General features: G+C 38.6%; 3 protein-coding genes across 3 annotated transcripts; all 3 read right to left on the bottom strand.

Annotated features, from left to right (window-relative positions):
* Positions 1-120: 120 nt before the first annotated feature.
* tcf25 (transcription factor 25 (basic helix-loop-helix)) lies at positions 121-13,552 on the bottom strand. The gene is made up of 18 exons (XM_054771275.1): positions 13,189-13,552; positions 12,741-12,857; positions 12,571-12,636; positions 12,345-12,469; positions 11,672-11,737; positions 11,503-11,585; positions 10,557-10,687; positions 9,714-9,813; positions 7,750-7,843; positions 7,509-7,601; positions 6,511-6,616; positions 6,253-6,412; positions 5,156-5,243; positions 4,880-5,038; positions 4,132-4,222; positions 3,411-3,490; positions 3,234-3,309; positions 121-419 (listed from the first exon to the last, which is right to left on the bottom strand). The coding sequence occupies exons 1-18, from the start codon at positions 13,408-13,410 to the stop codon at positions 255-257; spliced, it is 2,022 nt and encodes a 673-aa protein (XP_054627250.1). The 5' UTR covers positions 13,411-13,552; the 3' UTR covers positions 121-254.
* Positions 13,553-14,761: 1,209 nt separating this feature from the next.
* Positions 14,762-16,906, bottom strand: LOC129178406 (cytochrome b-245 light chain). The gene is made up of 6 exons (XM_054770620.1): positions 16,758-16,906; positions 16,426-16,495; positions 16,052-16,126; positions 15,899-15,982; positions 15,714-15,795; positions 14,762-15,371 (listed from the first exon to the last, which is right to left on the bottom strand). Exons 1-6 carry the CDS (start codon positions 16,813-16,815, stop codon positions 15,183-15,185), a joined length of 558 nt encoding a protein of 185 aa, XP_054626595.1. The 5' UTR covers positions 16,816-16,906; the 3' UTR covers positions 14,762-15,182.
* A 96-nt stretch (positions 16,907-17,002) lies between these two features.
* On the bottom strand, positions 17,003-21,993 carry mvda (mevalonate (diphospho) decarboxylase a). The gene is made up of 10 exons (XM_054770619.1): positions 21,836-21,993; positions 21,603-21,673; positions 20,941-21,055; positions 20,711-20,857; positions 20,429-20,628; positions 20,239-20,313; positions 18,628-18,846; positions 18,243-18,358; positions 17,704-17,812; positions 17,003-17,561 (listed from the first exon to the last, which is right to left on the bottom strand). Exons 1-10 carry the CDS (start codon positions 21,909-21,911, stop codon positions 17,430-17,432), a joined length of 1,260 nt encoding a protein of 419 aa, XP_054626594.1. The 5' UTR covers positions 21,912-21,993; the 3' UTR covers positions 17,003-17,429.
* Between the last annotated feature and the right edge of the window lie 58 nt (positions 21,994-22,051).

The raw sequence follows: 22,051 nt of genomic DNA on the forward strand, positions 1-22,051 counted from the left end.
GGCTGTACAGAAGAGGGAGAGTGCATAACTGTGAAGAATAACATCTTTACACTAAAAATGTCATTAGAGAATAGTTTTCCTGCAACTCATTATAGAACAAAAAAAAATTTTGGGAAACAGTTGAAAAATTGAGAAGTTTAATTTTAAGTTGAATTTTAATTAACGTTCAAGCCTACATGCTGTATATACTTGCTTTTTGATGGTTCTTATTTTGAAGCCAATCAATTTAGTCATGGAGGTACATCAAAACCCACTCAGTCCCATTCCTCCTCATCTCTGAACTGGTCCTCTCTGGGTGGCTCTTGAAACCTGATGTTTGCCAGCATGTCCCTCATTGCCACCATGAGGCGATTCACTTCCTGGTTTAGCTCCTGCCCAGCCCGTGCCACCTCCAAGTCATCCTCCTGCCTCAGGCCAGCCTTGACAAAGAAAATTTCAGCCATAAAAATAATAAAAGTGGCAACTGCAATCTCTCTGTTACTGACAATGATTGTGTTTTATATGACTGATTACAGCTATCCCAAATGGTAATGTGGCATGTGTATCTACCGTATGTACAGGAGGGTAAGTCACAGTTGTTTTCTCTACCAGGATGATGTACTTTTGCATGTACAGAGCTTGCAGCCTTAACTACATTTTCTTTAAACTGAATGATGGCTATCCAGATGACACTACACCTTAGCCCATCTGCATTTACAGGTGATGGTTTGTGATGGACGCGCTGATAGCAACAGTAAATGGGTTAGGAAGCAACTGGCAGGCTCAGTACACTGACAAATACAGTGGTATCATTTTTACTCATTTTGGTGAAGCCAAGCTACATGAAAGTGGTTCAATATTAGTGTCACTTGTCAGTATGATGCAGCGCAATTTTACACCTCTGCAAATCACAACAAAAATCATCAACCTATCATTAAATTGAACATTATCATCTTTGTAAAAGCAGAATGCTTAATTATTTCAGTGGATCTCATTAAAAGGAAAGTGTGCTGGTTTTCCAAATATTTTGGCCAGCAAAAGTTACAGTATATTTCCTCAATGGCATTACTTTTCAAACCAAAAACGCACACATTCCAGTATAGGTTTGTGATATTTATTGAAAAAAGAAAGAAAGTTGCTGCAGATGTCTCAAAATTTCTGCAAAATCCAAATTAACAACCACACTCAAAAATGTACTTCCAAAAAAAACATAAATCAAAAATCCTGACACGAACGCCTCCAAGACCTCAAACAACCTCTTGTTTCATTAATGGTTTTTTTCTTATTTTGGTTTTCCACGACTTGTTGGGTAACAAAATACTTGTTTGTAGGTCATGTGCCTCCTTTCATTATTATCCACTTGTTGCCTTGTGCCTGAGGCTCATCATGAGTGTCGGAAAGAAATGTTATCCTCACAGAACAGTTGTGCTACCAAGGTTTCTGCCATTATGCATTATCTTGGTAAAAAAAAAAGAAAAATGTTCTCAAAAGACGTGTAACAGAGCATTACAAAGACTTACAACAGGACACTGTGACACATTTTGTCTAAATCATCATGGGTTGATCTTTTTTATCCAGCACTAGATTCTATCTATTGAAACAATCAGAGAGTTATATATTAAAACTAGTTCTTCTTACTATGAACTCATTGATTCACATTGATTTAAACGTAAACCAATGCCCAACGTACGATACCAAATAAGTTACTCTGTAGGAGTCAAATGTGTTTGTCCTGGGGATGTAGCTTGCTCATGTCCATAAAGCAAGGGGGTAACCGGGAGTCGTCATGTGCTGACCTGGAATTGCTTACAAGTTTTGCACGTAAATGTAGCTTGTGTATAAAGTTATTGTGTGCAAGTGCGTGGTTATTTAAATTGTCTGGTGTTGATTGCTGTATTTAAAATTTATTACTATTATATCATTTAACGTGTGTATGATATGCACATTTACTTTCGTTTCCATCATAAATGTGTAGGGTACCACCATAGCAACTCCCTTCCACTGCAATTCAAAGTAATACATGCAATATTAGAAAGAACAATATTGGAAACCCTTTGTAGTTCAGTTTTACACCATTGTAAATTATAATCACAATTCAATGAATACCTCTCAAATGGTCTTATTTCATACGGAACATTATTATATTTGTACAGGCACATTTTTATACAGCTTGAGTGTACCAGGCATTAGATCAGGGGTGGCCATTACGTCGATCGCGAGCTGCTGGTAGATCGCCAAGGTAGTTTGGGATCGATCGCGTAAACGTCACTTTGTTGTTGTCATATGACATCAGTCAGCTGACATTAAGCTCCCCTCCTGATTCGCGCTTGCTCCCCCACGGCGTTTCAAGCGACACACGAAGATGCAACTTTCATCTTTATTATTCTGATTATGGATGAACTAACTCAGCGGTAAGATGTCTATATCTATAACTAAAGTTATCTGTTCACTTGTAGCGGGTAGTTACGTAGAAAAAAAGTGTATTGTTTACTGGCTTTGCTTCGCGTCATGAACTCTAGTACAGAAATCAGTGTCTTCTACACGTTCGCTTCTTAAACTATTATTTCATGATGAAATTACAAATGTGCCCATTGGTGAAACCGTTGCCTTGACTTCGGCTGCGTTGTCTTTTACATAATCATTTTAAATTCTTGTATATGGGTAATGTTTGACAGCAAATGCTAACTGGATGTAATACATGAACTGTTTGCCCTAATGAACGTTACATAGCTAATTTGACTGACATATTACCAGTACTCAGGTTATGTACACAACTATTTAGGAGTTATGTGTAATTATCTTTATTTCCATATTGAAGTGAATTATGATAGAATCTACTTTGATTACCTGTTAACTTTGAAAATGTTAATGTGAAATACTAATTATTAATATTTACAATACAATTTCAGAGTTTACTGGTTACATTTTGTATATGTTATATGTTTTATAGAAAGAGGTAGATCATTTTGACCTGTAGTTGCATGCTGAGAAAGTGCGTGCACTCCTGATATACATGTATAATGTACATAAATACGTACTCATATTTAAAAAAAATATATATATAGTAAATATATATACTTTCTATATTTATAGTAGTAGGTAGAGCTTTGGGACATGGTCATTTTAAAAATAACTCGCAGGCTAAAAATGTGTGAGCACCCCTGCATTAGACGTTTGTGCAAGTTCATGTGACAATATGGAAAATGACCAATTGCTTGTCTAAGGGTTACAAGGTACTGCAAATGTGCACTCACCTGAAGGTTGAAGTTTGGCAGCAAGGACCGGAAAAACAGCGACAATGTGCTCTCATTGGATGCTCCAACATGCTGCCTAAATGCACACAGAGATACAAAACGTTATACAGCAAAGTGAAGGTATGACTTGCATTGGTCACTAAATCAATGAGTGAAGATCTGAATGTCCTATATTACCTCTCCGGCCTTGTGTATGAGACCACAGAGTCCAATGGGGGAAGGGGGTCGAATCCCATCATGGGCTGAGTGGTCACCTCCTGAGAGTCAAAGAAAAGCACAAGTGTCAAGCAAAGAAGCAAATATGTGGTAAACATATTGTTACGGCAATTGAATACCTCTCCTGACAATCACTTTCACTCACTCATTTATTTTTGCCAATGGCATCATTTTTGATGCAGCTTATTGATGCTCATTGCTCTTATGTATTTAGCTTGTGTATCACATCTTTTTATTTGGTGCTACTCTATGCAGCAGACACTGTAATGGAAAATGTGTTGCATGACCCAAGGACAAGGGCTAAAACTCAGGTCTTGGAGAGATGACCTCCATCCTCTACACATACAGTACAAACTCTATACATTTGAGATTCTAACCCAGAACCTTCTTGCTGCAAGGTTGCGGTGCGGCCCAATGCGCCACTGTGCCCCCAGCATTATGACACTTTTATTGATAATCTATATAACACTCCCCCACTCCCTCAAGTGAATGCTGAAAAGGCTGCAGAGATTTAATAAAAAGAAACAGGTGAAATGTTAACAAACCGAGTTTGACAGAATGACTTCACGAGAAAAATCACATTATCTCATGAATATCTGACTACTAACCATGCCACTTTGTTTTCACTGGACTACAATAGGATACATTGCAGTTGTTTGAATGTGAAGACTGTGTGTCTTACCAGAGGCAGACTGGATGTCGCTTCTTTGATCTCAGACAGCAGAACATGACGATGAATGTTTCGTGGAGCACTCTGATATCTCTGTTTTCGCCTACAACACAATAGAAATAAGTAAACCAATCTTTAATAAAAGTAAACAAAACTTAACTACACTTCCTCTTTGATGTTAGCCATATTGTATTGAGTGGCGAGGACAGAGACAGGTATACTGTTTTCATGCTACGCTACGTTGCAGTAACTTTCCTTCCTGGTTTGATGGTCATTACTGCATTTTTACTCTTGGTACAAACACACTTGTGAAATGACATAGTCATTTTGTGTGACTTTACAGCTATTTTTGTGAAATTAAGAATTATACACGGGCATTTGACTTAGATGGTTTCCACTCTTGTCATGTGCTTTTGTGTCACAGTGCTGTTACGTAAACATGACATGGCAGACCCAGGTTGTTGACCTGTTATTGTATTGTATTGTATGTACTTTATTTATCCCACAGCGGGGAAATTTACTTGTTACAGCAGCAAGACAAGTAAAGAGAACAGTGTAAAGAAAGCATAGTGTCTACAACATGGTTCAGGTGGTGCAGGTGTTGTAGAGCCTGACAGCGGTCGGTATGAAGGACCTGCACAGTCTTTGAGTAAAATCACGTTGATCAAGGTTATCACAAACAGTACCAGTCAAAAGTACGGACACACGTTCTCATCCTACTGAATGCACTTATAAGAAAGCAGCTTAAGTTTGAGCTCACTTGTTTTTGCAGTCCTCCACCAGTGAGTCTTTTGCATCAATTCGACATAGCACCTCCTTCACACACTCTTCCAGCCAAAGCATAACTGCTGCTTCCCTCCACAGGCTGTACATCCTCCCCACATATAAAGCAGTCAGTTCAGCCAAGGCTGGTGGCTGTCTGGAGAGAGTAAATGCATATGTCACAAAGGGCTGATGGATGAGATTAAGGATTTGAGTAGAAGAAATATGAATAGTAACACCAAGAAGAAGACATGAGAGAGGAAGTTTACATTACCCAAATTGGCTGCTTGGGCCAAAGAAAGCATGTGAGGTGACAGTGGCATCAGGCTGCACAGTACACAGATCCAGTAAAGGCATCAAGACTGTAGAACACAAAGACATTTATGACATTCTCAATAAAAGAGGTGGTGTTCAATCAGTTTAGTCAACAAAATGGCAGTCCCTCAGAAATGATAGCAATGTTAAGCAAAAGAAAGAATGCACTGTAGATTATAACGCTGGACACCATGTAAATATACGCCCTATGGCAGTGGCCAAACCTTTTCCAAAAGAGCTGCATACAGAAAGGTTGAAGGTTGCAGCGTTGCACTTTGATAAATTGTGTCATTATAATATGCAAAAACCAATCCAATTTAGGGTAACCCGCCTGGTTCAGCCAGCCCGCATTCTGCCCTGGGCTAAATCCAAGGGCTACCGAATGAGAGTCAAGAACGGTAGCCGTCGAGCTAAAAGCCCAGACTGTCAACCAGTCATCCAGCACAACTCTTAATTAATTCGTATTGAAACACCAAATTTAAATCACTCCCAAAACATTTGGCCAAGACTGTAGTGTAATCTTTAAGAATAGTCATCCCTCGCCAGTTTGGGGTTTAAATTTTGTGGCTTCACTCTATCACGGTTTTTCAAAAATACAGGGTGTCCCAGAAAATTTGCCATAATTTCGCAGGCCAATAATTTTGGCAATTCTTGTTGAAATGACCTCAAATTTTGATGATTGAACACCCTGTATATTGATGAATAAATCATGCTGTTTCATGGTTGCATGTGGCCTTAAAAATGCCTATTTAAGTAAGTTGTATGTATTTTTTGCATATATTAAGCATGTTCAAGCATACACAATTTCTAAATGAAGTTAAATATAAATATATATTTGCATATTAGCATTAACATTGTATTGAATTCACAGCACTTTTGGATATGGTGTTTTCAGTGCAGCATCGTTGCTTCTCTTTCCATTACCTTGACATTATGAGAAAAAGTATATTTCAGATTGATTTTTCAAATATGACCAGCAAATAGGGTATGGTGCTGCTCTTAGGCAAGACAGCCAGAAGAAGTATCAGTGCATATGCTTGGTTGTGGATTTCTGACCTCCAGGGAACATGATGAGCGCGTCCTGTAGCATCCGGTCAGCTTTGTGTTTTGCTTTATCACTTTCTTGAGGCTCTATACCTTCCTGCTGACTGAGTTGGAAGTGGCAGAGTGCGGTGGAGAAAGCAAAGTTTGGCAGCTGGGATAGATTTCTGTGCTCCTGAGATACAGACAAATAATGTGCGTCCACCACTGAAAAGTTGATGACGTAAAATCAAATATATATGGGAAAATTTGGAATGTGAAGCACAATTTTACCTCCCAATCCTCATAAAGCTGGAGGAGAGACTGGTATTGTCTGGAACGTAGCATCAGAAAATCAATGAGCAGCAGCATGCAAAGCGGGTCTGAGTCTGGGTCCAAACTAGTGGAGATCAAAAAACAAGTAAAAAAACAACTTCAGACATCATATCATCCCCTCCAACAGTTAACAAAAAAGTAACATTTCCAGATAGTTATGAGACAATATTCAATTCACAAAGTTTTGTGACAAACTAAAATTGATGATTAGACTGAATCACGCTTGACGGTTTCTGTGCCAATGACTACTTAAACTAGAAAAGCACTCTCAAAGCACAGACCTCCGCCAAGCGCCATAGTTCCCCATATTGTGATTTATACCAAAATAATAATCCAACATTTTTTTTTTTTATCAGTCTTTGATATTTTACAGAACCTGTTGGAAACTTATTCTGTAATTCTTTTTCCGAAGTGCTCTGACCATTTTTTGTGGAGTTGCACAAATGCCGAAAATGGTCTTATCTTGCAATGTTAAAAAAATCCTTTAAAAAAATTCCTGGATGCAGACGGTGATCCGGATCACACCCAAAATGTAATCAGTTCTTCCATATCCCATTTCCGACAATTCCTGAAAATTTCATCCAAATCCATTCAGAACTTTTCAAGTTATTTTGAACACAAACAAACAAGACAAACACATAAATGGCGGCAAAAACATAGTAACCTATAATCAGTATAATTGCAATTGTATGGTATTTCAAAAGGCAACAAACAGACCAATGTCTCAGACCACAAACATTTCAAGGTGTTATGTGATGAGTCAAAGTACAGGATTTGGCTAATTATTCTTGTTTGCTCAGACTTTTAATAAGGTGTGTCACCTTATACTGAGGAATCTGCAAAAAACATAGAACCTGACTAAGGAACTTTGTTCCTTTACATACCGTATATGGAATTATTTGACATCTCATAAATCTGTTTTGCACTTTCAAATATTTCTGCTCTTCTTCTCCTACCTTAGGATCAGTTTGCAGTACTCCAAAGCCGTCCGCGGGCATCCTCTCTTCTCAAGAAACATCATGTGCTTGTACAGAGCCAGATAAAATGCCCTGAAAATAAACATCACTAAATGTCTGTAAAAACTTTTGAATAAATGAAAGTCACAAACAATTTGATAGAACATTTTTAAGTGAACCAGATAGTCCTAAAAACAGGACAGTTAAGTAAAGCAAGCAAAATAGCAAATATCCATCCAACCTGTTTTCTGGTCTGCGATAATCCAGTCTGCAGTTACCAGAGGTCAGACTGAATACAGGGTGAAACGCACACTCAAAGCTGTACAAGGCCCTCTCTGGAACAAAAATCATATTTGATAAGCAAATACACATCACATACAGTGGTACCTCAGTTAATGTCTGCCCCAGTTACCGCATTTTTCGGCTAAGATCCAAAATTTGCAAACGTGCAATGCATTGAGGGCCGTGGACGCATCAACATTTTTAAAGCAACAATGTTTGTTTTTATCAGATTTGCTGCGCTAGAGAGATATACATGACGTAACAAAATACATGGGCCGCATAAAAGCGAAAAGCCACGGACCGTACCGAGACAAGTGTGCAAGACCTCCAAATTTTACGGCTTAAAGAGAAGACCGTCGTCATTTCAGAGGTATAGCTCAGAGGCGCCACTGTCATCGGCTGCGGTGCACACACATCTACAGTTCCCGCGTCAGTCTATCAACTCGGCGGCGCATCGAGGGTGGCACTCGGTGTTTCTGCCTGTCCTTAACACTTATTTCTGGTTACAACAACAAAACACGCATTCAACTTACTGTAGCATGTTCACAGCAGGGAGTCAAACATAGCACACGTATCCCCACTGGCACACTTCCATGTTTTTTCCCCCTTTTCTATATTAAATGGCAAGGTACATTTTTACTAGTTCTAGAAAATTGATATTTAGTCTGATATATTTTTTTTTTTACATTTTTGCAAATTGTGGTTGAAGCAGAATGTGTTTATTTTGTGTTATTTTGGTAATTGATGGTTTTGTGGGTTTTTTGCCAACACAACTAGGTAAAAGTGATATTAAATGGTCAGTTGTCAATTTGTCATTTGTAATTATTTGCATTGCATATCTTTTTCTGCATGTAACAATGTAATTATTGCCGTTAACAACTGTTAAGGCACCACTGTATATCTAGGTCTAAAAGTAAATTATCCATTGGTGTGTTATTGTTTATTCGTTGTGATGCATTCTATTATCAGAAGAGCAAATTAGCCAGATGCCAACTTGTGGTACTTTAAATATGCAATTGCCCAGCAATCACCAGTCATACCCCCGGGCATGATGGCCACTGAGCATGTGAGGGGAAGAATGACATCTTACAAAATTAAGTCACACATTCGTAAATCACTGCTTAGAAGCAGTCTTCTGCATACCAACCTATCCACCTACTGCATAACTACTTAACTTATGGCACAATTACAAACACGAAACTATCACAGAAACACAGAAACTGTGTTTGGGTCACGTGATTATGATCAATCTTGGATGTTGTGCGGTATGTTAGAGTTGTATGGTGACTTTCACCATCAAATATTCAAGCTAGTAAATGCCTTCATAGTTGAGTGAAATTATTAATCGAAGTAACGTGTCTAAACCGTCTCCATCTGAAATGACTGAAGTGGTTACAGCCATGAAAGAAATGATGCCTGTCAAAATTAAAAGTCTAGTATAAACTCTTGCTTATCAGACAACTGGCATAAGATAAATTGCTAACCGCTGTACTTGATGATCTGTTGGCATGTGTTAAATAATGTGGTCTACCAACTACAAGTTGTTTTATAATTTTTCCTCCAAATAACATGGAAGCAACCAAATGCTGATGCTTGCAGTAAAAAAACGTAAGAGGTGTCTGTGAAGGTCTACTGGTTATTTAGAGTCTAAATAACTAGTCTTACTGATCAAAATTTTAGAGCACTTAAGAAAGCGATATGCTGCTCTGGGAAATGAAAGAGAAGCTATTGTTAGAACTACACGCCAACTGACAGTCCATGACTGATGATGATAATGCCGTTAGTTTAACGTTACATTATTACATAATGCTGCTTTAAAATACACTACCGTAGTTAATGGGTATGACACTAGGTACAAAACCATAGGCGCTCTGGATCTGAGGGGGTCTTCATTCATTCTTTTTTTGAGTCGAGGATCCTCACCAATGAGGTCCCTCGCCATCTCCTGATCCTCCTGTATGCGACATACGTCAGAGAGCTGCAGCAAAGAATCAGTGTGGTAGGGGTTCAGCTGCAGCAGAGCCTGAAGAGACAGTAACATACTAGTAGTGTTACAATGTGCGACTCTCCATATTCATAATGTTTATTTATATTTATTGTTACTTTTTTTTTATATTATTTTTGTGGTATTGCAGAATCTCTGAATGTTCTAAACTCCTTGTGTGTCACTCCTTTCCACGTGTCATGTTGCGCTTCTTTAGACCTCAAACTAGTTGAGACTGAATCAATAGTGCTTATATTACCTATATTGCAGTGATATATTGCATAGTGCTAGTATTAGTGTATTAGTATTATAGTGCCTCACTTGCATGCAGCCAAGTAGTTGATTGACAATTCCAAACAATAGACAGAATTCTGAACAATCTGTTCATAACAATCTGTATATAGTAATAGTATATAATAAACGTAGTTAGAATACACCAAATAAAAACTGATAACGAAAAGAAGCCTCTGTTATTCTATTTTAAAACATTTTTAAGAACACTGAAAAGATATTTTGATTACAGTTATGCTGTTGTTCACTTTCATATAGTAAGTGATTACAAATGCCAACTTTTTTGGGGGGGAACGTCTTAAGAGTTTATTTAATTAAGTATTTGTTTTAACTAAAATCCGATCAGTACGTCAGCAGTTCTTTAAATAAGCACAGTGTGTACACAACAAACAAAACGTGAAAGGAGTAATAGTGTGCTTAATATTAATTAGACTACTTGATTTGGACTTTATACATTCACAAAAGGACACAGCAGAGCAATGCGCTTTTACCACAATGTTGTTTGGATCCACGGACTCAACAGCATCAAAGAACTTGAACTGTACTTGCTGGTAGTCGCGACCGTGCTCAAAAGTGAAGTATTGGATGACATCTTTTGACTCGAGTAAGGTCATTGAGATTCCTGCAGAGACATAAAAAGTAGGGATGAGCGAGTACACCACCATCTGTATCTGTATCTGTTCACTCATCTACATTATCTGTATCTGTACCTGTACTTAGAGTGGGCAGGGCATAAACAAGAAGTGGGTATTGTTTAACCAGAAATGGGTGGGGGCTTAAATCGGTACATTACTTTAAGTCTGAAATTGAGATGGATTGATCAGAAGTCGCTATATTTATTGTTCAGCTATATGTGTACTGTGTATGTGTTTAAGTGATCTGTGAGACTTTATTATTTTAATTATTTTTAATGATCTGTGTGAAGTTGGTGATTCATGCAAACATCCAGTGATGGTAAACAGGGAAATAATCTGTCAGCCTTGTTCACTGTAGTTTTTTCAAAGGCACCGCGTTCAATACTATGAGCAAAGTGTTCCAACTGCTGTACTCGTTTCATGCTCGTACTCGGCAAACATGAATCATCCCTAATACAAAGCCTAAAGGGCATACTGTTTGCAAGACAGGCAAACCTTTAATAACAAACATCTATATACGACCTTCAGTACAGATACAAACAGGCAGTCTTTGTGATGACCTCAGTATCACAAAAACTACATTCAGCTTCTAATCGTTTCTGTAATCATAGCACATTTAAAGTCCATGTACACTGTAAGTGTAATACATCTTACTATCGACTAGCAGTTTCAAAGTGTCTATGTGTGCTTTTTATATTTTGAATTAGTTACAGCAAGGATAACAAGACACATGCAATGCACAAGCATTACTTATGAAACTCTTCGTAACATGCTGCATAGATTGAAACGAAGCAAAGCCAACCTGGCCGGCTGAAGCGAGGCCAACTGTCCTTGGGGCTGGTCATCCATGTGTTGCGATGAAACGGTCTATTCCGCTGTCGAGGTCTGTAAAGGATGACAAGAGGATGAGGGGCATGTAGACCACAGAGGTTGACACATAATTCCTCACATGCACACAATTACATTTTTACCTTTGATCTCCTAAAACAGCTCGACTCCCAAAATATCTCTTCAGCTCTGTCTCTGGGTTCAGATTCCTGGGGGAAAAGAAGAAAGGATTTCTCGGTCGGTCTCGTGAGCACTAGACCTGTGACAGTAATGAATTAATTTATTAATCACACAATGTGCTTGCCTCTCTGTTTTCTGCGTGTCTGTTATCCGATAATCAATTAATCAAAGGAATTCTCAATAGAACGATTACTAAAATATTTGATGGCTGCAGTCCTAATCTGTTTAAATCTTGGACCACGGAAGACGCCATGCAATTGTGGTGTAGATATGGAGCTGCAAAGCACCTCTTGCTTGCAATGTCAAGTATATGAGTCCCACTGCAAAATCAATATTTACTTGTTTCGACTTTTAGATGAGGTATTATGTAATGTTATTTATTAACAGTATGCAATCATATTTTTTTCTGTTAGAGCATACAGTACTATGTTTATACACTTAAATTAATATTTAATTGAACAATATCATGTCGTAATGCAGCTTAATAAGGTACCAAACAGGAAATACTCTGATAAATTGCAGTAAACAACAACAACAATAATAAACATATTTATATATATACACATACAGACATACACCTATATCTGAAATGATGAATGTGGTCCACTTATACACACCAGATGCTGGTTTTCTGACCTGTGCTCCACGTGTAAGATAGGTCTTCTGTCGGATGTTCCACGATCATTTTGTAACGTCAAACCATTGGACTGCTCCAAGTTTTCCAGCAGTAAATCAATATTGTCATCTGGAGCCAGTGCTTCCTGACATAAAACAGAAATCAATGTGAAATACATTTTGGGAGGCTTTCTGTCTCTGCAAACCAAGCTGAGAAACATGTATGTGTCAAACTACGCATGTTTACCTTAACGTTTTCTGACTTAACTTTCGCTTTCTTTTTCTTCTTCTTTTTCTTAACACTAGACACAGGCTGAAAAGGAATGAACGAATAATGACACTCCAACACAGTACACAAGTGAATAAACTGATCAAAAACCAAGATACCCCCTATCAACCTCATGTGCTTAACTTTACCTCGTTTGGCATTTGGCCGCTGTTCTCTTTGCTGTCACTGTGTTCTGTTTCAAGTGACTTATTTCCATCCAGTTTTTCTGGGTCTTCATCTGCTGAGTCTTTTTCTTTGTCACTTATCTAGTAAAAATGAAATTAAATGCATTGGAAATTGTTTCTTAGCAGTCACAATTTGTCCTGAGCTAATATGTTGTTGTCCACCACCTTTTAAATCGGAGCAGTTCTTGTTTAAAAGTCAATATACAGCAACAACTGAGAATTGCCACTAAATGGTTAGTTTTCTGAGCTTGATATAGTAAGGGCTTGTACTGTTAACGTAATGCAATGTAATGTAATTACTTTCCATCAAAAAGGCTACCACCACTAGCTAGCAGCTGCTAATATGCTTTAGCTCAAGTCGGAGGTACATGGTATAAGATTACATTTTAAATTAAATCTACTATCGCCTTACCATTTCAAAAATGGCACACATGTTTTTACGGTCCTTGTTTTTCTTTGACTTTCGGGTATTGACATTGCCATGTGACGGTGGACTGACACCGGACGTCTCCAGCTCTTCTCCTTCGCTCTCGGCCACTTCATCGGGGCTAACTGTCAAAGTTAGCTCCCCGATGGCAACCGCCTCCTGACCCCGAGGTTTGCCTTTCAGCCTTCGCAGAGCCCTGCTAGACATTGTTCACTGCTCACTCTGACACGCATACAAAAATAATGGCGACTTAAGTAGCTTTTACGTTAGTTCACATACAAAATAACAAGCAAGTACTGTTCAGTCATATTGCTGGAGTTTGTACTTCTTCAGTTCGTTATTTGGCTGGCGCAACCACTTAATCGGGCTCCACTGCCTCCAACAGGACAAAGAGGGAAAAACACTGTCAATAATGCTGAAGTATGGTTCTTTTTCAGCAGGTCAAATCAAAACAACCTATAGAACACCGACGATGAGTGTGGATATAAAGCTGATCTTTAATGCCGGAATAAGAAGGGATTTTTACATATGGCAAAGTAACAATAAGGATACCTTGTAAAATCAAATAAAACAATAAAAATAACAGCAATTAAGAGCAAAAAATAAACAGTAAATATGACATTTCAAACTGCCAGCTTGAAAAAAAGGTAAATAATGCACTATTAATGCTCAAGTGTAGCTGGTGTAGTTCTCTTTTTCAGCAGGAGGTGGAAGTAGAGTTTAAATCAAAACAACCCACAGATCAGGGTTCTAAACTTTGTTTCACCAAAGTCCGCAAACTAAAAACTCTCATCTTTAAAAAAAAAAAAACAGGCGAAGCGAAAATCAACCCATGTAGATATACTCAGATGTTAACATACAGTATATTTGAAGAACAAAACAGTCTTTGTGTTACAGGTGACAAAACGTGTATTATTATTAGTGTTATTAGTAGGCTACTGCATTAACATTTAAAGTTTTTGTCTTTACATTATGCCTTTTTTCTTTTAACTCTTGTTTCACTGTAGTTTTACCGCAGGCACAATAAAGTTGCTTTGTAAAAAGAAATAAAATAATATAAATAACAGCAAATATAGGCTCAGGAACAGTAAATATTTAGGAAAGAAATCACACTGAATCATGCAGATTTAAAAAATGGAAAAAAGTGCTTCAAAATGATATTTTATATATAATATCAAATAAAATACATTGTAAATGGCGATGAAGTTTGAACATCTGTTTTTAAATGACTATTTATACATATATATATATCATTTAAAATTTAAAAAATGAGGAAGGAGTCTTCCTCGTGTTTCCACACAAGACACCAGTTGCGACCAAAAAAACATCCTAATTTGAATGTGCAATGTCAGTGCACTGAAGTTGTTCAACCTACCCTGGTGGAACAAAGTATTAATTTGTCTGTCAAGAACGTATTGCAGTGAGACAGTGTGTGAGGAGGAAATAATTACAGGAAATACAAAAGAGGGGAAATTCTAATATAGTGAAATAAAGGGTGTTTTCACAATAGGAAACAGCAAGTATCGTCACATGTAAAAGGGGAAGTATGCCATTAAAATGCAGACCGGACAAAGATAATTTATTTACATTAAGGAGAAAAAAATATAAACATAATTTTTTATAAAATGACCTATAAAGTAACAGGCAAATGAAACCAAAGGTCAATTAACAAAGCTAAGACTGTGTGTAATGGCGTGTGCAGATGCATTACAGCGAACGGATACGGCAGATGCAGCATGAGACTTTGATCACAGGCGTAAATACACATAAAAATTTATATTCATTGTATGTGATTGCCACTAAGCAGCTGCAATGTACAGTATGTATTGTGACATATTTCCCCCTACAAATAAAACAATGCATTCAAGTAATACAAATGTTGCTCTACACAGCAACACTAAGGTGTTAAAGGCACAAAGTTCATTAAACCTCTGCAATTGAGCAAAACCACAGAATGGAGACTAGCCAAACAGGTCATGTTACTTCTCATCAATGACAGACATGGGGTTGTCATAAGAGGCGTCGTCCAGGTCATCAAAATTCTTCCTGCGCATCTCTGGTGGAGGTCTTGGTGGAGGATTCTGAGGGGGATTCTTAATGCTTGGAGCTGGCCTCCTGACTTCTTTCCTTGGGAGAATGGGCTCCCAGTGCTCACCGTGGATGGCCGCCTTAAAGAGGGAAGAAACAAGTCGGTAATGATATAGTTATGCAAATATGCCGTCTCCTCAAGCTATTTTATGAATTCTATTTTTATTCGTCGAACGTGACACTTGCATACATGGCTTAAAAAATGTGCCATCAAGAAAGATTTAGAAATGAGTCGGCACATCAACAAGTGCAGAATGACTCTCCACACCTCTTTCTGCTCAGATTTCATTCATTTCATTATGGAGGTATGTCTCAACAGCTGTACCAGTAATGAACAATCTCTTCCTTGTAACCTTGAAGCCATTTCCTCGTTACCACCAACTTCCTGCGTCGGCTGCACAACAGTTAACAGTTTAACTCACTGAAAGGTAGATGAGGCTGGCGATACCGAGGCAGACACATCCTAGGACGGTAGCGAGCATAAACCCAGCCGGAACACACAGCCTGAGAAACAGAAGAGAGGCTTTATTGGAGCAAGGCAACGAAACAAGTCTTTGGTTGGATGGAATGCTGTCTTGCAAAGGGAAGTGGCTGATCTTGAACTCACGCAGCATGTAGAAAGGCTCTGACGTAGTAGTTCCTTGTCAGAGGCCCAAATGCTTTCACACACACAGTGAAACAGTACTGGCCCCTGTCGATGAAAAAATTGGAAGTGCATGAATGCAACACATGTTGGGCACCATTAAATGGCATCACTTACTTTCGTTCCACACCAGTGCCTTTGGCCCTCCTGCTTCTTGGGTACTCAAGCAGACACACAAACACACCAGCAGCACTGCACAACTCTGTCAAGGCTTTCTTATCGGACAGGTTTTGCAGACGGGTATAATTAAATAGGAATGAAGCATATTTAAATACCACAGCAGTGGCTCTGAACCTGCTGACTGCATGGAATGTCTATAACGTGCTGAGAAAGTAGTTAAAACCTTTTAAACTGATCATGTATCAGATATCGGTTTGTGATATTAAACATTGCAACAGGTTTATGGGTTGAGTTGTAAAAATACATGCATTTTACAGGCAACAACCTATATAAAGCATTTACAGTGTGTTTTATGGAAATATAAAGGATACACAGCATAAGCTGCAAACTGCCACCCCCTGAACAGTCCTGCCACCCCCACAATGCCTCCAGTGAGGAGAACTGAAATAAGGAAGCATGTCAAAGATGTCTCAAAGAAACTCTTTAATCTTCAAATAAGACACATAAATACTTGACACTTAATCTTTTAAAAAAATGAGATTTAATCCATTTTAAAATGATTAAGTAATATTTATTTTTAAAAAACAATGGGAAAGTAAAAAAAAAACAAAAAACAAAGTAATCGCACAACAAATATCTTTAGGAGTAAACATCAGATAAACAGAATATAAAATGAACTGAATGTAAAAGTATATAAACTTACTGAGTCCAGCAGCCAGAGCCTGCTCATTGGCCCACATAGCCCACTCGATCTTCCCCATGTTTTCTTCTGTACTTTCAACAAGGAAACGTTTTCTCTAATGAGAAACGTGTGTTGCCGCATGCGGAAAAAAGGACGGTACCTACCTGTGACACGCCCACTCTCGCGTCACTTTCTGTGGGAGGAACCACTTTTAGCTTTGCTGAACTATTGTTGTCAGCCACCCATAAGTAACATTTATTATTCATTTTCAACTTCCAACTGTTAAAATGTTTAACAGTTATTTCCACACCTATACAAGTATCTAGACTTGCTATGGCTTAGACCTTTTCCTTTTTCCTCACCTTTTACACTCAACAGTCAAACAAATTCACCAAACAGAAATACACAGTGAAAGGAAACATTTTATTTTTCAGTGACTGCTGGGAAATACATAATCTGATATAAGCAGTATTATATTACATGATTTCATGTTACACAATAACACAGCGCCATGAGCACAGTTCATAGTTTAGTGTCTTGGTGAAACCATGACACATTCACAACCTCTAGGACAAAATCCATAATTCTCAGTTGTTGTTTTTTTTGTAAAAATGTAATTACTAAAGAGAGCCATCCTAAAAAAAATAATTTGTCAATGCCTAAATTGAGTCCCATAAAAAATGCAGTTACCCATTAGCAACTATTTTTGTGATTTACTCCGTTGTCTCCTTCTTGTGCATGATGCCTCACAGTGTGCTTTGGTAACCCATCAGGTCCAAGCAGATGCTGTGTGGGATCCTTCACAATGCACGGACCTGGACCAGCCTTTGAAACCATAAAAACAAAGTGAGTATAAAAAAAAAAAAAGCACACATACTTGTAGTGTGTTTCGTATTTTTGTCTGAAGGAGCTGACGCTTCTTTAAGAACTGTGGGACTCTAGAAGGAATAGGTGTGTTTGCACATACCTTAGTGCTGATAATGTAGCTAATTCCTGTTGGCATGGGCTCCAAACCAATAGCTTGTTTCAACTCTGCAGAAATGTCAGTTTGAGGAACAGAAAGACCTTTAATAAACCTACAAAAAAGGAAAGAACAATTGATGACACACTTCAAGTGGGCAAAAAGCAATGGAGAATACACATTAAGAAAAACATATTTTGTAGATAAGGGTTGCACGTTGGCCTAGGGCCTGGCACTTAGGCCTCACAGTCTGGCAATCCGAATCACTGCTAGAAAATCTCTGTCTGGAGTTTGCATGTTCTCACCATGAGTGGGTTTTCTCCGCTTCCTCCCACAGTCAAAAAAATGCATGTTAGATTAATTGGAAACTCTAAATTATCTCTGAGCATGAATGGTTGTTGTCTACATGTGTCCTGTGATTCACTGGTGACCAGTTCAGGGTGCCTCTCGCCCAAAGTCAGCTGGGATAGGCTCCAGTAACCCTAATCAGGGCGAGTGGGATGAAAAATGGATAGATGGCGAAGAGCAGATAATTGTCAACTCACTCTCCTCCATTGGTTTCTGGAGGGAAGAAATGTCGGACAGCTTGAGTAAAGTCAGGAACGTGCTGCTGTAAAGTGAATATCACAGCATTGGGTCCTGCATCAAAGGTGTACGCCACCTGGACGGATACAAACAGTATCTGTCACGGACACAGCAATTGTTTTCATGTTATGAGAATCTGAAGCCCATGCTACAAGGAAGTTAGGACAGGTACTTAACCTGCCTGTCAACTCTTTAAAAAGGAAGCTATTTTTATCCAGTATTTTCTTTGTGCTAGTTTAGCTATGTCACCACAAGTGGTTGGCCCCTGACTAAAAGCAGTGATCAAATACTTTACTTTTAAAAATATTTCCAATGCCTTTCTTTGGAAACAGGGATGTTGCTCACCCTAGTCTCACCGTAGTGTTGATTATAGCGATGCACCATGTTGATGACTCGATGAGACACGCTATTGAGGTAGAATATAGGAGGGTATGTGTCCAGGCAGGTGGCATGAAACTGGTTACTGTCCTTCATGGTTAGTTCAGCAAAAGCAGTAAAGTCTTTCCTGCGCACTGCTTCAATCATCTCTACCATGCGACCAGGAACAACTGACTCGGCCCGGTGCTACAAAACACAGAAAAATACATTTTCAGGTGTGTAAATCTTTGGTGAGAAACTCTGGGTCTCTACTGAAAAGGAAAACTGCACTTTTTTGGAATTTTGCCCATCATCCACAATCCTTATGTAAGACATGAACACAAGTCTTTCTCTTTTCTGTGTGTTCCAAAAGACATAAAAACAGATAAAAAGAGACAGCTCATTACTGCACGTAATGGGAGACACCTATACCGCCTACAGAGACCGCTATTAAAACAGCCCCAAAAAGGTTTTGTGGTTTTATATACATGCTGTGACAATGTAGTAACAGGTTCATTCTTGATAACATGTAACACGTACAGTACAGTATTTTGGTGTATTTTGGTCAGGAACTTCCTTCCTGGGCGCACTGATTTCACATAGCAACACAGAAAAATGCCCATACCTATACCTATACCTTGCGTTAACTTTTCTTAACTCAAAAATAAAAACATAGCAGCAGTGGCAGCAACTCAGATACTGCATGTACCCTTACCTTTATGGTAGTAGTCTGAGGCATTGAGATAATAATAATAATAATGTTGCTGTGGCTTGGTTAATATGCATGTCACATTACATGTAAATTGACCGTTGCTTTTTGGAGTTTTTTTCAGAAGGCTTTATAGGTGTTTCCCACTACGTGCTGACGCGCTGCGGGCGTGTCTGTGGTGAAGCTAGTCGCTAGCCGGCGTGGTGTGGCAAGGTATCAGTACATGAGTAATGTAGTTCGATCAGCATAACAATGTTAATAATAATAATAATGTTGCTGTGGCTTGGTTAATATGCACGTCACATTACATGTAAACTGACCGTTGCTTTTTGGAGTTTTTTTTTCAGAAGGCTTTATAGGTGTTTCCCACTACGTGCAGTAATGAGCTGTCTTTTTATATCTTCAGAATGCACAGAAAAAAGAAAGACATATGTGTTCATGTCTCACATAAGGATTGTGGATGATGGGCAAAATTCCAAAAAAAAGTGCGATTTCCTTTAAGCCTATTTTCCAAGCAATGCACCTCAGTTTAGCTCATGGCAAAATGACAGTAAACCTGGTTTGGATTGTTTCCTTTTCAGTGTGTGTAGGTGGGATGACAGCTATGTAAACACATCGAAGCAATGCAACAGAATGTAACTTGCCCATAAATTAAAAAAAAAAAAAAAAAGACAGATGACACAGTATATAAAGGATAACAAGCAAGTTACATGCTGTACGGAACTGCTGAGTAACCCTACAGAAGGGGCACAAAGTGGTGTAGATAGGAATCGTTTATTTTGATACCCTTCCTAACTTTATGAAATCACCAATTGATTGACTTGATTGCTTGGTGAAAATAGAGCTTAAAATATACACAATTGTGTGAGTCTTGCGGTTATATAAAATACCTTTAGGAGACAGCTGGTTTGTACGCTAGTTTGCATGCCAGAGGTGCTCCCCACAGGTTTGCGCTCAGCACTAACCTGTCACAAACACAGAGTTCCAATTATAACCAACTTGCCTAACTTGTATTGATTCCTCATATTTCATCTTGTCACGTAAAGTCCCTCCCTTCCTCATCCTCAAGCAGCAACGTACCACAAGCACAAGTATTCTCAGTTCAGGCCAATGAGTCTCTGGCTCCACCTGCTGGGCATGGCTGTCCTTGCCATCCCTCTGATGCCCCATGATCCACTGGACAAACCCCCCATACATACTCCTGCATGCACTGCCTGAACCTTGACGAGCAACCCCAGACAATTCCCCTTCTACACCAAACGCCTGGGCCAGCGTGTACACTGTAAAGACCGAGATGGAAACAGAGTGCAAGTGCTTTTATATGAAATTTAATTTAAGTTTTTTTGCAACATAGTAACTCACCTAAACATGCAAAACCAGCTGCAGAGGAAGCAAGTCCAGCAGCAGTGGGGAAATTGTTGATGGAACAGATGTGAACTTTATGAGACAAACAAGTTGAATCCAAATCCGGGTCAGCGTCATTACGTCTTTTCCTTGCAAGGCGTCGAACTGGACACAGGAGACGTACATAGAATGCCACCATTACCTTTAGCTCTTTTATTATTAAAATAGACAGTGAAGACCAGATTTACTTTCTCTCAGACAGGACTGTAGTCTCGGATGGCTGATATCCTCCTCCTTCCCGTTGAGCCATAGTCGATCTTCCCGAAAAGACTTGCTGGTTGTTACAGTTGTAGTTGTTTTCAGCTGGATGGATCAAACAACAACAAATCCACAAGTTATTGGCTTTCTTTGAAGCTTTAAAATCCAAATATATATTAAACAGTGATGTTTTTTGTTTGCAACAAAATGCATGTACACTAATAGAATAAGACAGCACTAATCAAAGAACAGTTTACCAGTGGCAATCCAAACCTACAGTTAACTAACCAACTGCCTCTACAAGATGTTTGGGTTTTCCCGTTTTGTGGACATAAAATAATCATCTCAGAATAATGCAGTACAGTTCTACAGCAATGTGATCTACAACAATAAATATACTGGTAAATGAATATCTGTTTGACGTCAAATCTGACCATCAATATCTTTGTAAATGCAGAATGTTTGACACAACTCTTGTATTTTCTCTCATTGATTGTGTACAAGTGTACCTATGTTGTCTACTGCAGCTATGCATGCTACACACAACTAGTAGTTAACACCAAAAAAGATTATTTTAAACTCAAACAGTAGTTTGTTCCCGTAGTTCAGGAAATATTCAATCATAACTAACCGACCAGTTTTATTTGATTACCTGATCTTGATGAAGTGTGACACTCAAAGATGAGTTAATGGGTAGAATTAACTCCTCATCTCTCTTCCCCCCTGAAAATATTTTTTACAAATGGAACCAAAATTAAAACCTGGCCAAGGATAAAGGTGACATGTTTCTGTTAAACAGGTCATGTCGACAAGTAATACACCAGTTGGTCCAACTGTGAAGGCTGGATGAAGTCATAAAGAGAAATGAGTCAAGGTGATACTCACAGTATTTAACGACAGCTATATTCACAGGAGCGGTGCAAGTAACTGTGTGTGCCGTCTCCATGTTGTCGTCGGGCATATTTGTATTTATGCTATTGTAGTACACTATATAAAATAGCAAAAGCGCTCCTGGAGTTCAGTAGCCACGTTAGCTAGCACGACTGAACCCTGTCTTTGTGATTGGTTGATTTTGAACACATGGCTAAAACAGCAACCAAT

Source organism: Dunckerocampus dactyliophorus, chromosome 3 (assembly GCF_027744805.1).
Source record: "Dunckerocampus dactyliophorus isolate RoL2022-P2 chromosome 3, RoL_Ddac_1.1, whole genome shotgun sequence".
Lineage (NCBI taxonomy): Eukaryota > Metazoa > Chordata > Actinopteri > Syngnathiformes > Syngnathidae > Dunckerocampus > Dunckerocampus dactyliophorus.

Excerpts from the sequence above, each read along its gene's own strand:
- tcf25 (XM_054771275.1), bottom strand. The coding sequence starts at position 13,410 with ATGTCTAGCAGGGCTCTGCGAAGGCTGAAAGGCAAACCTCGGGGTCAG. Across the intron at positions 12,858-13,188 it reads TGTGTGCCATTTTTGAAATG|ATAAGTGACAAAGAAAAAGA; the intron begins GTAAGGCGATAG and ends CATTTTTACTAG. Across the intron at positions 6,413-6,510 it reads AGCTTTATGAGGATTGGGAG|GAGCACAGAAATCTATCCCA; the intron begins GTAAAATTGTGC and ends TCTGTATCTCAG.
- LOC129178406 (XM_054770620.1), bottom strand. The coding sequence starts at position 16,815 with ATGGGGAAGATCGAGTGGGCTATGTGGGCCAATGAGCAGGCTCTGGCT. Across the intron at positions 15,983-16,051 it reads GGCACTGGTGTGGAACGAAA|GGGCCAGTACTGTTTCACTG; the intron begins GTAAGTGATGCC and ends TTTCATCGACAG. Across the intron at positions 15,372-15,713 it reads CCAGCCTCATCTACCTTTCA|GCGGCCATCCACGGTGAGCA; the intron begins GTGAGTTAAACT and ends TCCCTCTTTAAG.
- mvda (XM_054770619.1), bottom strand. The coding sequence starts at position 21,911 with ATGCCCGACGACAACATGGAGACGGCACACACAGTTACTTGCACCGCT. Across the intron at positions 20,858-20,940 it reads ACAGTCCTGTCTGAGAGAAA|TTCGACGCCTTGCAAGGAAA; the intron begins GTAAATCTGGTC and ends TCCTGTGTCCAG. Across the intron at positions 20,629-20,710 it reads AGCTGGTTTTGCATGTTTAG|TGTACACGCTGGCCCAGGCG; the intron begins GTGAGTTACTAT and ends CGGTCTTTACAG.